At 35.2% G+C, this 16,369-nt stretch overlaps 1 protein-coding gene across 1 annotated transcript in view; it reads left to right on the plus strand.

Moving 5' to 3' along the window:
- LOC150104294 (uncharacterized) overlaps nucleotides 1–16,369 on the plus strand; it is a 636,238-nt gene that overhangs the window by 224,487 nt on the left and 395,382 nt on the right. The window contains exon 19 of the mRNA XM_090396452.1: nucleotides 11,028–11,219. Within this exon, the coding sequence (XP_090252578.1) occupies nucleotides 11,028–11,219 (192 nt within the window). The remainder of the gene's footprint in view (nucleotides 1–11,027; nucleotides 11,220–16,369) is intronic.

Genomic DNA, 16,369 nt, shown 5'->3' on the forward strand with positions numbered 1-16,369 from the left:
ATTGTATTCTTATTGGTTAAACCAAAATAAAAAATGATGGTACAACATGACAAAATTTCATGCTGGCTGGGGCGTCGCCCAGTTAAACAAGGCCCCCGTTGTTCTCGCCAGGGAACCAGGGCGAACAGCGAAAAGTCAGCTACTGGAACAAATCTGAAAACAAACCCCAACTCAACATAACCAGAGTTAAAGATCGGTACTATCAACGTAAGAAGCCTGAATGGCAAAGAAATGGAGCTAGCTGAGGAATTAGATAAGTACCAGATCGACATAATAGGGGTGACTGAAACAAAAAAGACCAAAACTGGTGAGATCTTTCTGAGCAATAAATACAAAATGTTATATTCAGGCAATAACAATCAAGGAAAAGAAGGAGTAGCCATAGTATTCAACACAAAATACGAGGCTAATCTTCTTGAATGGCAGTCAGTCTCAAGTAGAGTAATGTGGGCAAATATGAGAATGGGGAACTGGACAATGAGACTTATTTGTGCCTATGGTCCCACAGAAGGTTCTACTAAGGTAGAAGTGGAGGAATTTTTTGAGGCTTTAGAAAAAGCAACTGACACAATGAAAAAGGAAAAGTTGGTCCTTGTTGGAGATCTAAATAGTAGAGTAGGAAATGATTGTCAGACATACAAAAATATTTTGGGAAAATTTGGAGAAAAGAGCAAAGCTAATAATAATGGCAAATATCTGTTGGATTTCTGCTCAGGACATGGATTGGTTATTACTAACACCATGTTCCAACATAAAAATGTGCACAAATTCACATGGAGAGAAGAGGCCAGGAATAAGAAAAGTCTCATTGACTATGTTATTGTTGATGGTGATATTTTCTCCCTGGTGCAGGACACCAGAGTGTACAGAGGATTTGAAATTGGAAGTGATCACTATTTAGTCTTGAGCAGGATAAAATTGAATTTCATATTGAAAAGAATAACATGTAAGAAAGTTTTAAAGCGAATAAAAGTTGAGCAGCTCTCAGATGTAAACTGTAGACTAAAATACAGAAATATTATTGAAAAGAAAATGAAAGAGTTTGAGAACAGGAATCAAACCTTGGAGATTCAGTGGCAAACTCTGAAGGAAACATTGATTCTGCCAGAGAGGCATGTGGTGAGGTTGTGTGCAAAGATAAAAAAATCAGAACTCCCTGGTGGACACAGGAAGTTAAAGAGGCAGTGAAGGAAAAGAAGAAAGCATATCAAAAGTTCCTAGCAAATAAGTCAGCTTTTACTCTTACAGAATACAGAGACAAATGTAAGAAAGCTAAACAGTGTGTAAAACTAGCTAAACAAAAGTCATGGGAGGACTTTGGCAAGAATATAGAAAATAAATATCAAGAAGGTGGCAAAATATTCTGGAGGTTGTTGAAGAAGCTTAGGAATGGAGGAAAGAGTGCTGTAAAAGGAATTAGAGATGATAAAGGTGAAATGAAAACAGGAGAAAAAGATATCCTTGAAGTATGGAGTAATTACTTTGAAAAACTGCTAAATGAAACAAGCAGTGATGACAGCACAGTGATAAAAAACACTGACCAGGCATGCAGTCAGGAATACATATCCATACTTGAAGTAGAAAAAGCCATCAAAGGCTTGAAATGTGGAAAGGCAGCAGGAGTAGATGATATTCGACCAGAAATGCTGAAGTATGGTGGTATAAGAGTCTTACAGTGGCTGCACTGCATAGTTCAGAAAGCCTGGAGAGAGGGACGAATTCCCGATGATTGGAGTAGAGCTCTCATAGTAGCCATATATAAAAAGGGAAATAAAACTGAATGTGAGAATTACAGAGGTATTTCCCTACTGAGTGTTCCTGGCAAGATCTATGCAAGTATACTTGAGAAACGGTTGAGAAGAATTGTGGAAGAAAAGCTTGGTGAAGAACAAGCTGGATTCAGGCCAAATAGAGGCTGTCAGGATCAGATCTTCACTTTACGACAAATAGTCGAGAAAGCATGGGAATATAACAAAGATCTGTATTTAAGTTTTGTCGATTTGGAAAAGGCATATGACAAGGTGCCAAGAGAGAAGCTATTCAATACGCTGCAGTTATATGGTGTCAATGGGGCATTATATCAAGCAATACTTAGTCTTTATTTGAGTTGTGAGTCAGCAGTTAGAATTGAAGGAAGTACAGGAAGATGGTTTAATGTTAAATCTGGTGTGAGACAAGGATGTACATTATCCCCTCTGTTATTCATTATCTATATGGATCACATTATGAAGGAATGTGGTATTAAACCTGATATCAAAATTGGAGATGTTAATGTCAGCTCTTTGCTTTATGCGGATGATGTTATACTTCTAAATAAATCCGCTACAAGTCTGCAAGATTCTCTGACTAAATTGAATAGCTGTTGTAATAGATATGGTATGAAGGTCAGCAATAAAAAGACAAAGACAATGAAAATAGGCAGAATCATTGAAAATGTCAACTGTGTTGTGAATGGAGAACCTGTGGAGCAAGTAAAACATTTCAGCTACTTAGGCACAATTTTTACTGAAGATGGTAAACTAAATATAGAAATAGACAACAGAATCAGCAAAGCTGGTATCGTGGGAAGTCAATTGAATAAATTCATATGGAATAAGAAAGAAATTAGTCGGAACACTAAATTAGCTGTATACAAGACTGTGTTCAAACCAATTTTAACTTATGGATCTGAGAGCTGCGTCAGAAGTAAAACACTTGACCAAAGACTAGAGACCACAGATATGAGAGTCCTGAGAAAGATTAGAGGCATGAACAGATGTCATCAATGGCAATATCATATTAAAAATGAGGATATTAGGAAAGAACTTGACATTGTCAGCATCCAGGAATGCGTTAGCAGAGCTAATCTCAGATGGTATGGTCACTTAAATAGAATGGGAGAGGAAAGATTAGCAAAACAAGTGTTCTCTGCCAGGTTGGCAGGAAAACGACCCAGAGGAAGACCAAGATATAGGTGGATTGATATGGTACAAAATGCCTTAGATGATAGAAATATAAGATCTGATAATGTTGGAGTCTTGACAAGTAACAGACTGATTTGGAGGAAAATTGTAGATAGGAAGTTAGTAATGATGTAATTTTTTCATGTAGTTCTGTCATATCCTGTACACCCCTTGAGGGTACATGGCAGGAATTTGATGATGATGATGAAAAACTTAGTATGAAAAAAATTGAAGGAAGCCTGCAAAATTCTGATAAACCACTCAAATATCAACAATAATAGTGGCATGAAAATTCCAAGAATCTGGATGGCACACATTCAACTTACCTAATACTTAGTATCCAGCATATGTCAGGACTCTAGGCAACCTTCAGCCAGTATTGGAATCCATTCCATACCAACAGGTTGGAATGTATATGTATAATTATGGTGTTTATATATATATATATATATATATATATATATATATATACACACACACACACACACATACATATACATAGATTTGTTGTTGCTCCCAATGTAATTTTACAACCAGTAGATAATATTATTGATAAGACTCTAATGTTGATGTATATAATTTTTTTATATTTTTTTTATTTATTTAATAAAAAAATAAAAGTTTGGCTGCGGGAAAGGTACCCAAGGAATGGAAGGAAGGTAAGATAGTGATTAGTGAGGGACTATATACAGCGTTGGACAAATGAGGGTAATGTTTTCTGTGAGAATCAACATGGATTTGTTAAGGGGTGCTCTTGCTTTAGTAATATGATTGCCTTTTATAATAAAGTGACAAGCTGCTATTTTTTTTGGATTTTGTAAAGGTGTTTGACAGGGTGCCACATGATACGCTGATATTTAAGTTGCAGTACATGGGTTTAAATGTCAGGTTAGTCAAATGGATTCAGGATTGGCTGTCTGATAGGTATCAGAGAATTGTGTGTGATGGAGCAATATCAAGGAAGCAGAAGGTTACAAGTGAGGTTCCACAGTGCTCAGTACTGGGGCCTGTATTGTTCAGCCTTTATATCAGTGACATTGATGTCACATTGATTTGATGATAGGAAGGTAACTGAATCAGTTGATATAGTTGAATTACTGAGTGAGCACTTTGCAAGAGTATATCATCCAGGTGATGACATTGCAGAAATGAATGAACCAACAGCTTATACTGGAATTGTGATGAATGAAGTAGAGGTAACTAGTCTATTACAGAACCTCAATGTCAATACATCTGTGGGATTGGATGGTATACCAGCTCGTGTCGTACGTGAAGCGGCTAAAGAATTGTCAGTACCCTTGACTATTCTGTTTAATCTGACTCTTGGGTCTGGGTTAATCCCGAAGGTGTGGATAGAGGGGAAAATAGTTCCACTGCATAAAGAAGGAACCAAGACTACTGTTGCAAATTACTGACCAATCAGCATATCAGGAGTCATTGTCAAGGTCCTGGAGAAAGTAGTCAATGGAAAAATACAGGAATGGATTGATGAAAATGAGATACTGTATGGGGGACAGCATGGCTTTGTGAAGGGTAGATCATACCTCAGTAACTTGCTCAAGTTTTATAACACAGTGACTGCTGAACTGGATAAGGGTAATGGATTTACAGTGATACTGCTGGACCTGGCTAAGGCCTTTTACAGGATACCACATGGAATTCTAATCCGTAAACTGCAACATATGGGAATGGATATAGGGTTGGTGAGATGGATAGGAGGGTGGTTGATGGAGAGATACCAGAGAGTGGTTTATTCAGGAGTGGAGTCCAAAAGATGGCTTGTGACTAGTGGTGTGTCGCAGGGTTCTGTTCTTGGACCACTACTTTTCAATTTGTTCATTAACGATATAGGAAAGGATCTGAGAGGAAGTGTTCACTTGTTTGCTTGTGAGTGCACAGGATGTCAAAATTTTGCAGGATCATTTGAATAGTTTGGAGGACTGGGCTAAGTAAAATGGATGTCAATTTAATGTGGCAGAGTGTAAGGTTATGCATTTTGGAGTGAAAAGATTAGCAGCAGTATATTACATTGGTGGAACCGTACTCCAGGAGATTGATGAAGCCAGGGATTTGGGAGTGTTGGTGGATAAGAAGTTGAAGTTTAGGGGGCACATTGCAAAAGTGACTAAAACAGCTCATCAAATCACTTGGTTACTGAAAATACTTTAACGAGCAGAGACAAACAAGTTATTGTTCCTCCATATCGAGCCCTGATAAGACCCCATCTGGACTACTGTGCCCAGATATGGGCGCCAGGGTTTCTTCTTGATGGGGAGGAGATGGAGAGGATCCAGAGAACAGTGACCAAGATGGTGGCAGGTCTGTGACCTGCCACCATCTTGGTTTATCTTCTTCAAATCCACTGGGATTTGAAGGGGATAAATTAACTGTGGAAAGGGTTCAGAGATAACAAAGATTGTTTCAGGACTCCACAGTGTCAGTTACGAGGATCAGCTGAGGGAATATGAACTACAGATTTGGTAGATAGAAGGAGGAGAGGTGATAAGATTGAGACTTTTAAACTGTTGAGAGGCAGTTACAGGGTAGACATTGGGGAGTTGGTGAGGACGCTTGGTGGAACGGCAGGAAGGAGCGATGACAAGGGGCCATCCCTGGAGGTTACGAAAGGAAGCTGTGAGCAAGAGGGTGAGGAGTGATTTCTTTGCATGGAGGGTGGTTGAACAGTGGGTTGCATTGCCTGAGAGAGTCATTAGAGCAAGAATGGACAATGAGTTCAAGGAGTGGTATGATAGACTTTGTGTTTCCTAAGAAGGACCTCCCACAATGAGTCTCATGACTCCATGGAGGCCTGAATAATAATAATAATAATAATGATTTCTCATGTCCTTTTATTTGACAGGATCCACGCTTCTATCACTATCTGTGAATTTCTATCACTGTCTGAATCGCTGTCACTGTGAATTTCTCAAACTTCCCTTTGCTTTCATTTATGTAATGAACAGTTTGAAACATTCCTCTAACCTTAGCTTTGTTGCATTTATCTAATTTTTCAGCCAAGTGAAGCTTTTGTTTTATGTTGAATTCAACTTTTTCCTGAGTATCTCGTGTCTATACTGAAAAATTATGTATGACAAGCAAATATATTATTTGATTCACAAAAGTGGAAATATCTAGTTTTATGAATCAATATTCTATATATATGTTTATAATGAGTAATTTTACAAATCATCTCCTTCATAAATTAAAGAAAGTATCATGCACAGGTAATCTGCAAGCCAACTATTCTATATCTGTACCCAGATATAGAATAGTGTATAAAAAATACAAAGGATGATATGGGAAAATTTAAGTAATTGATTATTCTTGAATTGGCATTTTGAATAAATAACCTATTGTTACAAACTAAAGAAATATCATAGTTTGAAATAGTATTTTCATTTTGAATCAGATGGGCAGAAAAAATAGGCATCCTAAAACTGAAATTATATTTTTTCCTTACTTTAATATTAAATTAGACTTAATGAAAAAAAAAAAAAAGTAATGGTTTATAAAGAGATAATGTGAAATATAGCAAACTAAGATTTTCTTATAATAAATATATAAATCAAAGATATAGTTATTGGTCATTTAAATAAGAGAACTGATTTAAAAAAGAAAAAAAAAGTTTTGTATAATCAGAAATGTTATTTTAATGCAAAATCATCATTAAAAATTGAAGTAAGTGCATTTTGAAATCATACCTATCTGTTTTGTAGTTTTCTCTGGATCCTTTCCAATATATTCTCATCACCAAGAAACCCAAATGACCAAATCTGTGCACAGTAATCCATACAAGGCCTGATTAAGTTGTGAAGACATCACATCAGGTTATTTCAATGATGCACAGGACCTTAACTTATAGAATAGAACCTCCTTATTTCTACAAGTTAAGGTCCTGTGCATCATTGAAATTAACTGATGTGATGTCTTCACAACTTGCACAGTATGATCTCTGACCTTCAGATCCTTATCCAACAACTCCAATATCTCTTTTCACTTCAACTTTCTCCAACCCCCCCCCCCCATTGTTGCCTACCAAATTTCAGAATCTTACACTTGCAACATTGAATCGACAGTTCCATACTGGTGCCCACTCATATAATCTATTCAAGTCCTCCTTAAGACCACATCTGCTTGATTCCTCATCACTCTCTCCAGTTTTACATCATTTGCAAACAGTTGTATATCACCAGTTAGACCTATCCCAGTATCAAATACCAATATACAAATTAGGTAACAATGGTCCCAAAACAAACCCCTGTGGCACACCACTAGTGACTTTCCTCTTTCAAGATAGTGCCCCAACCCCATACATTGTAACTATGGGATCATCAAATCTCCTGAGAATGTAAGTAGAAATGCAAATAAAGGAGCAGATGAGATGACATGGTAGGTGATGTGTGCTAAGCAGAATGTGAGCAAGAAAGGAGGTGTGAGAATGCAAAATAGATGTAGAAGCATGAAAGAGGTGAGAGAGTGTGTGAGAAAGGAGATAAGAAAGAATTCAGCATGATATTTGAAAGTTCTAAGCTTTAACAAATGCCACACGATATTTCTTGAGAGTTGGAGAGACTAGAAAAGTTCTTAGCAGAAAATGGAAATTAAACACATGAAGGATTAAAAAAAAAAAAAGCAATGGACAAAAAAAGGATATGGAATTATATGGTGATTCCGTGATTACCCTATAACACCATAAGGAATGAAAGCATGTTTCCTGGATGTGAAGATTGATGACATGACTGAAGTAATATGTGAGCAAGTAAAACGTAAGGATGTTATGATTATATTGCTCGGAATGAATGATTTGAAATGAAAAAAGTATGGCATGAGAGAGAGGATATGAAAGAGTTGAATGGGGGGAAAAAAAACAGCAAAAGGATAAAGATTGAGTCTTCTGCCACAGTATGACAGGAATGAGCTGAGAAGAAGAAAAGCTGCATTTGTACATGAGTCACTAAGTGGATTGTTTAGGTAAAATGGTGTGTAGTAATAAGCCTTCTACACTCCATAGGATTGCATTCCAAATTATGTCCAATGCACAAGTCAATTTGATTTCTGTGCTTTCCTAAGGACAATTGCCATTCTTTCTGTTTTGTGCAAATGTTCTTTCTACAAGAACACCAAGGTTATATTTGTTATTAAGAATCAGCCAAGTCTGGTTTTTCTCATAACATTATTTCATTCATCAACTTCATTGGAAACATGATGGCTTTTTGTAGAAGCCATTTCTTACAATTCTACTGTAATGTAGAATTGTACAAAGAAAAAAGTAAAGTATGTGTATATAAATCAAAGTTAAGCAAAAATGATGAAGGCTTTCCCATTTGGGAGAGTTAGTTTGTTTAACTCACCACATCTATGTTTTTTTAATTTGTTTAATCATCCTTTTCTGCAGAGCTTGCCTGAAAATGAGCTTATTTTCTATTTCATTCTTTGCTATAAACTTTCCTGCCTGACTGACACAGCCTGTTAGACTGAAAATGAAATATTCTTCAAGTATGCTCTGTTGATCTTTTATAGTCTGCATATCACATGCAAAATTAATATTTAAAGTAAGAAAATTAGGAATGGATAATGCAGTGGTCGTTTGGATACAAATAATGCTTAGCTGATAATTAATGAGTTGCTAAATAGTACAGTTTTAGAAGAGAGTGATATGTGGAAGTTGTCATACAGCTGTTTAATGTTTAACTTGCATACTTGATGATATCATAAATAGGTTTAAAATTATTCACTTTTTTGCTGATAGTGGAGATTTGGAAAGAATTATAAAAAAATGACAGTAGTGCATTGTCCTTTAAAGAGGATAAAAACTCACACAACGGGCATTTGATTCTCTGGATTCCATAGAGTCCAGCAACTTATTGTGGGAGATACACTAACTTTTTTACCCACAAAACCTATCATACCTCTCCTTAAACTCATTCACTGTCAGCACATTCATAACTAATTCTGGTAATCTATTTCACTCGCTCTCCACAAAAAAAATCTAGTCTGCACACTGCTGCTAACAGCACTCATACACAATTTCCATGCGTAGAGAGAACCTTTAGTTCTCTCTCTCTATTTGTCATGTATTGAAAAATTTCCTTTGTGTCAATCTTATAGAAATCCTTTAATAACTTATAAGTTTCTATCATATCCCTCTTTTCTGCCTATCAGCTAAACTTTGCATCCCACAGGTCTTAAACCTATCATCATAGAGAGAGCATTCCACAGACCTGTTACTAGCTTACACTCGGACCAAATCTGTATGCAATAAAGATGTGAATCTTAGCCTTATAAAGAGGGATAATAACCTCCCTAATCCTTACTTGTTAGCATGTTTTTCAATGTCAAGGTAATCTTTTGAGCTCTTTTACCAACTTTTGCAATATGCTCTCTGAACTTCAACCCTCTTGTCTACCATTACCTCCCAAGTCTCTATCTTCATCTATTTCTTGCAATCCAATACCATCAATGTGGTACATAATATATACCCTTTTCAACCCAACCTTTTCAACACCTTACATTTTGCAACATTAAATTGACAATTATTATCCTTTGCCCACAATACCAGTTTATTTAAATCATCCTGCAGGATTGCTCTCCCCAGTTTTGTATCATCAGCAAACAACTGAATATCTCCCCTTAAATCTTTCTTTAATTGAAAGATTTAAGGGGAGATATTCAGTTGTTTGGCCCACCACTCTTTAATTTGTATTATTAATATACAAATTAAAGAGTGGTGGGCCTAGTATAGAACCCTGAAGCATACTACTAGACACTCTTATTCTCTCACATTCCACTCCACCATATACTACCCTACCTATCTTGTGTCTGTCAGGTACACCCCCCCCCCCCATTCATACCAGTTTTATATTCGTTCTCATTTGCTCCAACTTTTGTAATAGTTTTCTATGTAGTATTCTGTCAGATGCCTTTCAAAGTCTAGTAGTATCATGGTGTAACCATTTTATCTTATTCTGCTTTCACTCTTATAAAATGCGAATAAGTTATCAAGGCAGGACTTATGTTTTATGGAGTATTGTATTCCTTCCTATCCACCCACTGCTGGCTTTTACCTTTAATCAACTTTTCCAACTTTTTAACCACCATTACTGATATATAAATTGGTCTGTAGTTTGCTAGGGAGTCACCTTTATTCAATAGACCTGTCTTATCTCCCCCCCCCCCCCCCCCCCCCGGAACCTTGCCAGAGCTGTGACTTAGATTGCACAACTTCATCAGAGGCAGTGCCAATTCTTTTGCAGTTTCACCTAACAACATGGGCTTGAAGAGATAGGAATGTATTGTATCCTAAACTGAGTGCTGATATCTATCTGGAGGACCACCCTAACTATGCAACATTCATTGACACTGAAGTCAGCTTCCACTGGCATTCTCTTTCACTTGTTCTGCACTCTTCAAGTAAAAATAGTTTCATATCCTTGCTAACCACAGTCTTACTTTCTGTTTGCAGATATAGTGATAGTTTGGCTGGTTTGGTTGACCAAATGGTTAGTGTACCACTCTCCAACTAATAGGTCATGGGTTTGAATCCCACCATGAGCATGGATGTTTGTGATTGTCTTAGGTGGGATATGAATTTCATCACTTGGTGTGAGACCACTACCCTGCTTATTGGAGGACTGAAGTGGCTTGAAAAAGTTTCTTGTTTGTTTTCTAGAACAGTGTTTCTAGACTATAAAAATAAATAAAAAATTAAAAAAATGTATAAAATTGATAAAAAAATGAAAAAAAATCCTTAGCTCACCCTTGGTATAAAATATACTATAGGTTTACTAATAACCCTTCATGAATGGGAATCACATAAAAAAAAAAAAAAGTCGAATGTCTTATAATGACTTTTTTTATTTCTTAGATAATAATTGTAACCATTAGAATTTATTTTATTTTAGTTGTTAAAATCAGAAAGACATCCTAGCAAATTTAATTTTTCTTTTCATTAATACAAACATATTAACCAAAAGCTATTAAGCAGGATCATGTGATAACTATAACTCTGATATCAGTGATTCAATGATATTTAGTTACTGTGCTTAGTATCAGGCATATTAATGCATAAAAATTATTTTTATATAGATATCAGTGAATGTCTGGATAAAAATGGTGGCTGTGATCACAGATGTATTAATAGTCCTGGTAGTTTCAGCTGTCTTTGCAATGTTGGATATGAATTGTTTTCTTCAAATGGTACAAGCAACTTTGTAATTCATGAATCAGAAACTGGACTGAGAGATGGGGATATTTATGAAATTAACAAGACCTGTGTCCGTAAGTATTTTTCAAAGAATTGCCTCTTAATTTATATACTTTGTAAATTGTTACAATTTGAATTATGTGGAATAAATAATCAGTTGATATATGCACATTAATTAGTGATTGTCTGGGAGTGTGTGAGAGGAGGGGTTTAGATGGAATTGCTACTTCAGAATGATGGAAATGAAAACACAAAAGATAACATAAGTTAAACACACAAACGTACAACTGTATATTGGTAAAGAGACGGTTGACGTTAAAGCATCTCTGTAAGAAACACCTTTATAATAAACCCAGTCACTCTAAACAAACTAATGATTATTATTATCATCTGACCTCCATGGAGTCAGAGACTCATTGTGGGAGGTGCACACTATTGCACACAATGCTCATCCAACTGTGCTTTAAACTGATTCAATGTGTCTACATTCACAACACACTCAAGCAGTGCATTCCACTCGCAACCACTCTCCATGCAAAGAAGCTCTCCTCACTCCTCTGCTCACACCCCTCCTTATAAAGTTTCCAGCAATGGCCTCTTGTTCTACCCCCCCCTTCTCCCATTCTATGAAAAATCTCTTCCATGTCAACCTGATAACAACCCCTGACTAGCTTATACGTCTTAATCATTAATCAAATCTTAATCATAATCAAAATATTAATCAAAGTGGCTAAATCAGCTTATCAAATCACTGGTTACTGAAGAATACTTTGATGAGCAAAGACAAGCAAGTTATTGTTCCTCTGTATTCAGCCTTGATAAGACCCCATCTTGACTACTATGCCCAGATTGGGTGCCAGGGTTTCTTCTTGATGGGGAGGAGGTGGAGAAGACCCAGAGGAGAGTGACCAAGACGATAGCAGGTCTATGGAATGAACCTTATGAGAACAGGTTGAAGATTTGTGGGTTGCAGAAATTGGTTGATAGGCAGGATATGATTGAGCCATTCAAATTACTGAAGGGTTTCTATAAGATTAATTCAGAGGATATTTTTCAGAACAGGACTGGTGGTGGGAGGACTAGGGCCATCCATGGAAACTCGACAAGAGTGTGGTTAGCAAGGGTGTTAGAACTAGGTTTTGGAATGGAATAAGCTGTTAGAGTCTGTTGTGGGTGCCATGACTGTGAATGAGTTCAAGGCAAAGTCTGATAGATTCTGTGTGGATGTTGAATAATTGTTCTTGACATGATGTTTAGGGCCTCCCTTGATGAGTCTAAGGACTCCTTGGAGTTGCCCGTAATAATCATCATATCCCCTCCCCTCATCCTCCTATTCACAATGCTTTGCAACTTACATTCTCTCAATCTGTCCTCGTACTCCACATGCCAAAGACCACTGACTACCTTTGTGAATCTTCTCTGTAGTCTTTCCAACATATCGTCATCACCATGAAAACCCAGCAACCAAATCTGTGCCCTATAATTGATATGTGGCCTGAACAAGGCCTTATATAATGACATCATAACCTCCCTATTTCTGCATGTCAGGGTCCTCTGCATCATTGCCATTATCTGATGTATCATCTTCACCACTTGTGCAATGTGGCCCCTGAATTTCAGGTCGTTGTCCATTATCACTTCTAGATCTCTCATCTCGTCTACTTTTTTTAAAGTTTCCTCACCAAGTGTATACTTTGCATCCCAGCGTTGCTTACCAAATCTCAAAACCTTACACTCTGCAACATTGAACTGATAGTTCCACTTGCCTGCCCATTCATGCAATCTATTCAAGTTCTCCTGTAAGGCCATAACATTCACTTGACTGCAATGCTCTCCACAATTTTGCATCATCTGCAAACAGCTGCATATCACCAGTTAAATCCCAATATCATTAATCATTACTGGCCTCATTACAGACTAATTAAATCCAATATCATTAACATACAAATTGATCAAAGGTCTCAGTTAATGTTCCCTTCCCTCCCACACCACTAATGTTATTTTAAAAGAAGTTTTCTAGAACAAAACGGTGGAACAAAATAGTTTTTTTGTTCTTTGAAAGAACTGTTCTTTTATACATCCACGTTTATAATAGTAAGAATTGCCTTTATCTAGTAATCAAAATCTTCACCATTAGAATACAGTCTTCTCTCACTACAGTTAATGCCTCTTTGATAAACCTATTCACTATATTCACTGAAAAGGTCCTACCAAAGGTGCTAAATAAGTATAATGTTTGTGTATTGATTGCTTTTTTATTTGATTTAGGAACTATATATTTTATTCCCTTATGTCTACTAAGATTAATAAGTTTAATCTTGTTTAATATATACATATTCAGTATTGTTTTTTATGAATAGCAACCTCTAAGCATATAGATATATAAGGGGTAGTATATTTAATGTGGTGTATTTATTGCAGATTGTAGATTCTTGTACTTGTTTCTGGTTAATATTTGAATTATTTTATTCAGCCAAAACTAGAGGTTTCAGTGTAGTACGATAGATTCTTACTTTAAAATAAAAATACTATATTGTAGTGTGCTTTGAATCCATGCAGAATATAATATTTTTAACATATTTAAATTTAAGAATCTATTTAAATAATAAAGTATATTTAACATAATCCTAACTCTATTAACAACATTGGTGATGTACAGTTTCCAGCTTAAATTACTATCAAATTTTAATCTCAATTAAGTTATTACATTGACTTTTTCTATTTACATACAGTTGCAATTTGAATTTGTTGTGCATTTTGAATTATGTAAGAATAATTGTACTGCAAAGTTCATTTTACTTATATTTTGCAAGTTAAAATTTGCATATTTAGTTTTTGAGACATTTGATTGGAACAACCAATTTGTTACTTTTAAAAGATCGGCATTCGGTATGGTTTGCATTTGTTCAGCTGTGTCCAAAGAGAAAATTAGGTCTGGATCATTTGCAAAAGTCTTTATTTTACTGTTTAGTTTAAGATTGCAAAAGTCATTGATATAAATACTAAATAAAATTGGTTCCAAGTACTCTGGTACACCTGTTTGGTCACAATTTGTGACCTAGCATTGAAGTAATTTTTGAACCGATTTAGAGCAGTAGTCATATTCCTATGACTTCTATTTTTTTAAATTAAAATTTGTGATATAGTGTCAAACGCTTTGTGTGTAAATCTAATGGTAACTAAGCTTTAATGTTAGTTTATGTTCATCTAAGGAGGTATAAACTATGTTTGTAAAATTCAGCAAAGCATGTTCTCTGCTCAACTTTTTTGAACCCAAATTGATTCTTTGAAAAGAAGTTATTTTTGTCCAAAAATTTCATGAGCCTAATGATTGTGGAAGACCTATGCTCCCAGGTGGAGTGAAGAGGATTAAGTAAGTAACCTGCTTGATCTTTCTTATGGATTTTAAAATTTCTCATCTGACTTGATGCAAAGCTTGCCTTAAGTAAATGGGATCCTATATACCAGTGGTGTTCAACCTTTTTTTACTATGCGAGCTACTTTTCTATAAAAAGTTATTCGGTGATCTACTCTCTTATATAGATCACGTTCCCTCAACCTGATATCTGATTACGCACAAATAAACAGCTAAAAAAAAATACACAACTAAAAACTTTATTTGTGTATTTAAAAATTTATTTATCATTTTTAATTAATTAAATACAACAAAAAAAAAATATTGGAATAAAATATTTATTTCTCTATTTTGGAAAACCAAAGTTAGAAAAAACAACAGATTGATTACAAACTCACAAGTTACAGGAAATGCTGATTAATTAAAAACAAAAAAAAAGTTAATGTGAAATTTGGCATTGTTTGGACCTCGCAATATTTTCATAGTCAAGTTGATATGAAGAAGTGGCCAATCGCAGACAATCATCCAAATAATCATTTGTAATTTGGTTTCTTAATTGATTTTTTATGACGGTCATATTTGAAAAAGTGGATTCTGACAAGTATGTCGATCTGAAACACGGCAGAATTTTTTGTGCAATACCAGTTAATATTGGGAATTTTTCGTGTACATACTTCCAAATGACTTCATTGTTTATTGATTTTAAACGTAAACTATTCTGAATGTTTATTATCTCAAGTTCTACTTCAGCTTGATTTATATCAAACAGCCGACTAATTTTATTTAAAATTTCTGTGATGTTCAAGTTTTCTTGAAATGGATTACTGATAAAAGATACAATCATTTCAGTTTCATTAAAATCCTTAAATCTTCAATTTATTTCTTCCTCAACTAATTCTGTTTCACGAATAAATTCTTTTAAATCATAGCGAAGTATTTCTTGATTTTGTTCAAAAAATTTTAATAAATATGGGAGATTTCTAAATTTGTAGTCATTTATATTTTTCTTTAATAAAAGTAAGTATTGTTGGAAAGTTTTTATTGAACTTAACGTGTCGATTAAATTTTTATCTCTACCTTGTAACTCTAAATTTAAATTGCTTAATTTCGTACAGAAATCTACTAAAAATGATACGTGTAACAATCATCTTTTATCACTCAATTGTGGATAAATATCTCCTTTTTCATGAAGAAAAATTTTTATATCATAAATTAATACAAGAAATCTTTCTAAAAATTGACTTCTGCTGAGCCAGCGAACATTATTATACAACAGAAGTTCCCTATCATCATCTGCCTGTAATTTAAATTACTGCTGTTGCAAGGCTTTTCCTCAAACAGAATTTACAATTTTAAATGTAATATCCAAAACATCTTTTGTGTTTAATCTTTTACTACACAGTACTTGTTGGTGAATAATACAGTGAAAAATCTGGATATTTGTCATCGTTTTTACGTAATGAAATGAAGTCTGATTTATTACCTATCATTGCAGGAGCACCATCAGTAGTAATAGACACAAGTTTAAAAAGCGGAAGTTTGTGTTGTTTCACAAATTCATCAAATGCCGAAAAAATGTCTTCTCCCTTAGTCCTACCCAATAATGGTATAATTTTCAAAAGTTCTTCTTTACTTGAATAATCTTGAAATACCATGCGAATAAATACCATTAACTGAGCAATATCAGTGAAGTCATTTGATTCATCAAATTGTAATGAAAACGCAACACACTGGTGAATATCTGACATTAACCTGGCCTGGAAACTTTTCTCCAACAATTGGAACTCTTCCTTTCGGCAATTTGAAACCTTGTCTGTGGCCTAGAAGTAGTCTCTCTCTAGCGATGTCTCGAACTGAGAAGCTCCTTTC

The sequence above is a fragment of the Typopeltis vanoorti genome, chromosome 8 (genome assembly GCF_054136105.1).
Source record: "Typopeltis vanoorti isolate ZY-2024b chromosome 8, IOZ_Tvanoo_1.0, whole genome shotgun sequence".
Taxonomy (NCBI): Eukaryota; Metazoa; Arthropoda; class Arachnida; order Uropygi; family Thelyphonidae; genus Typopeltis; species Typopeltis vanoorti.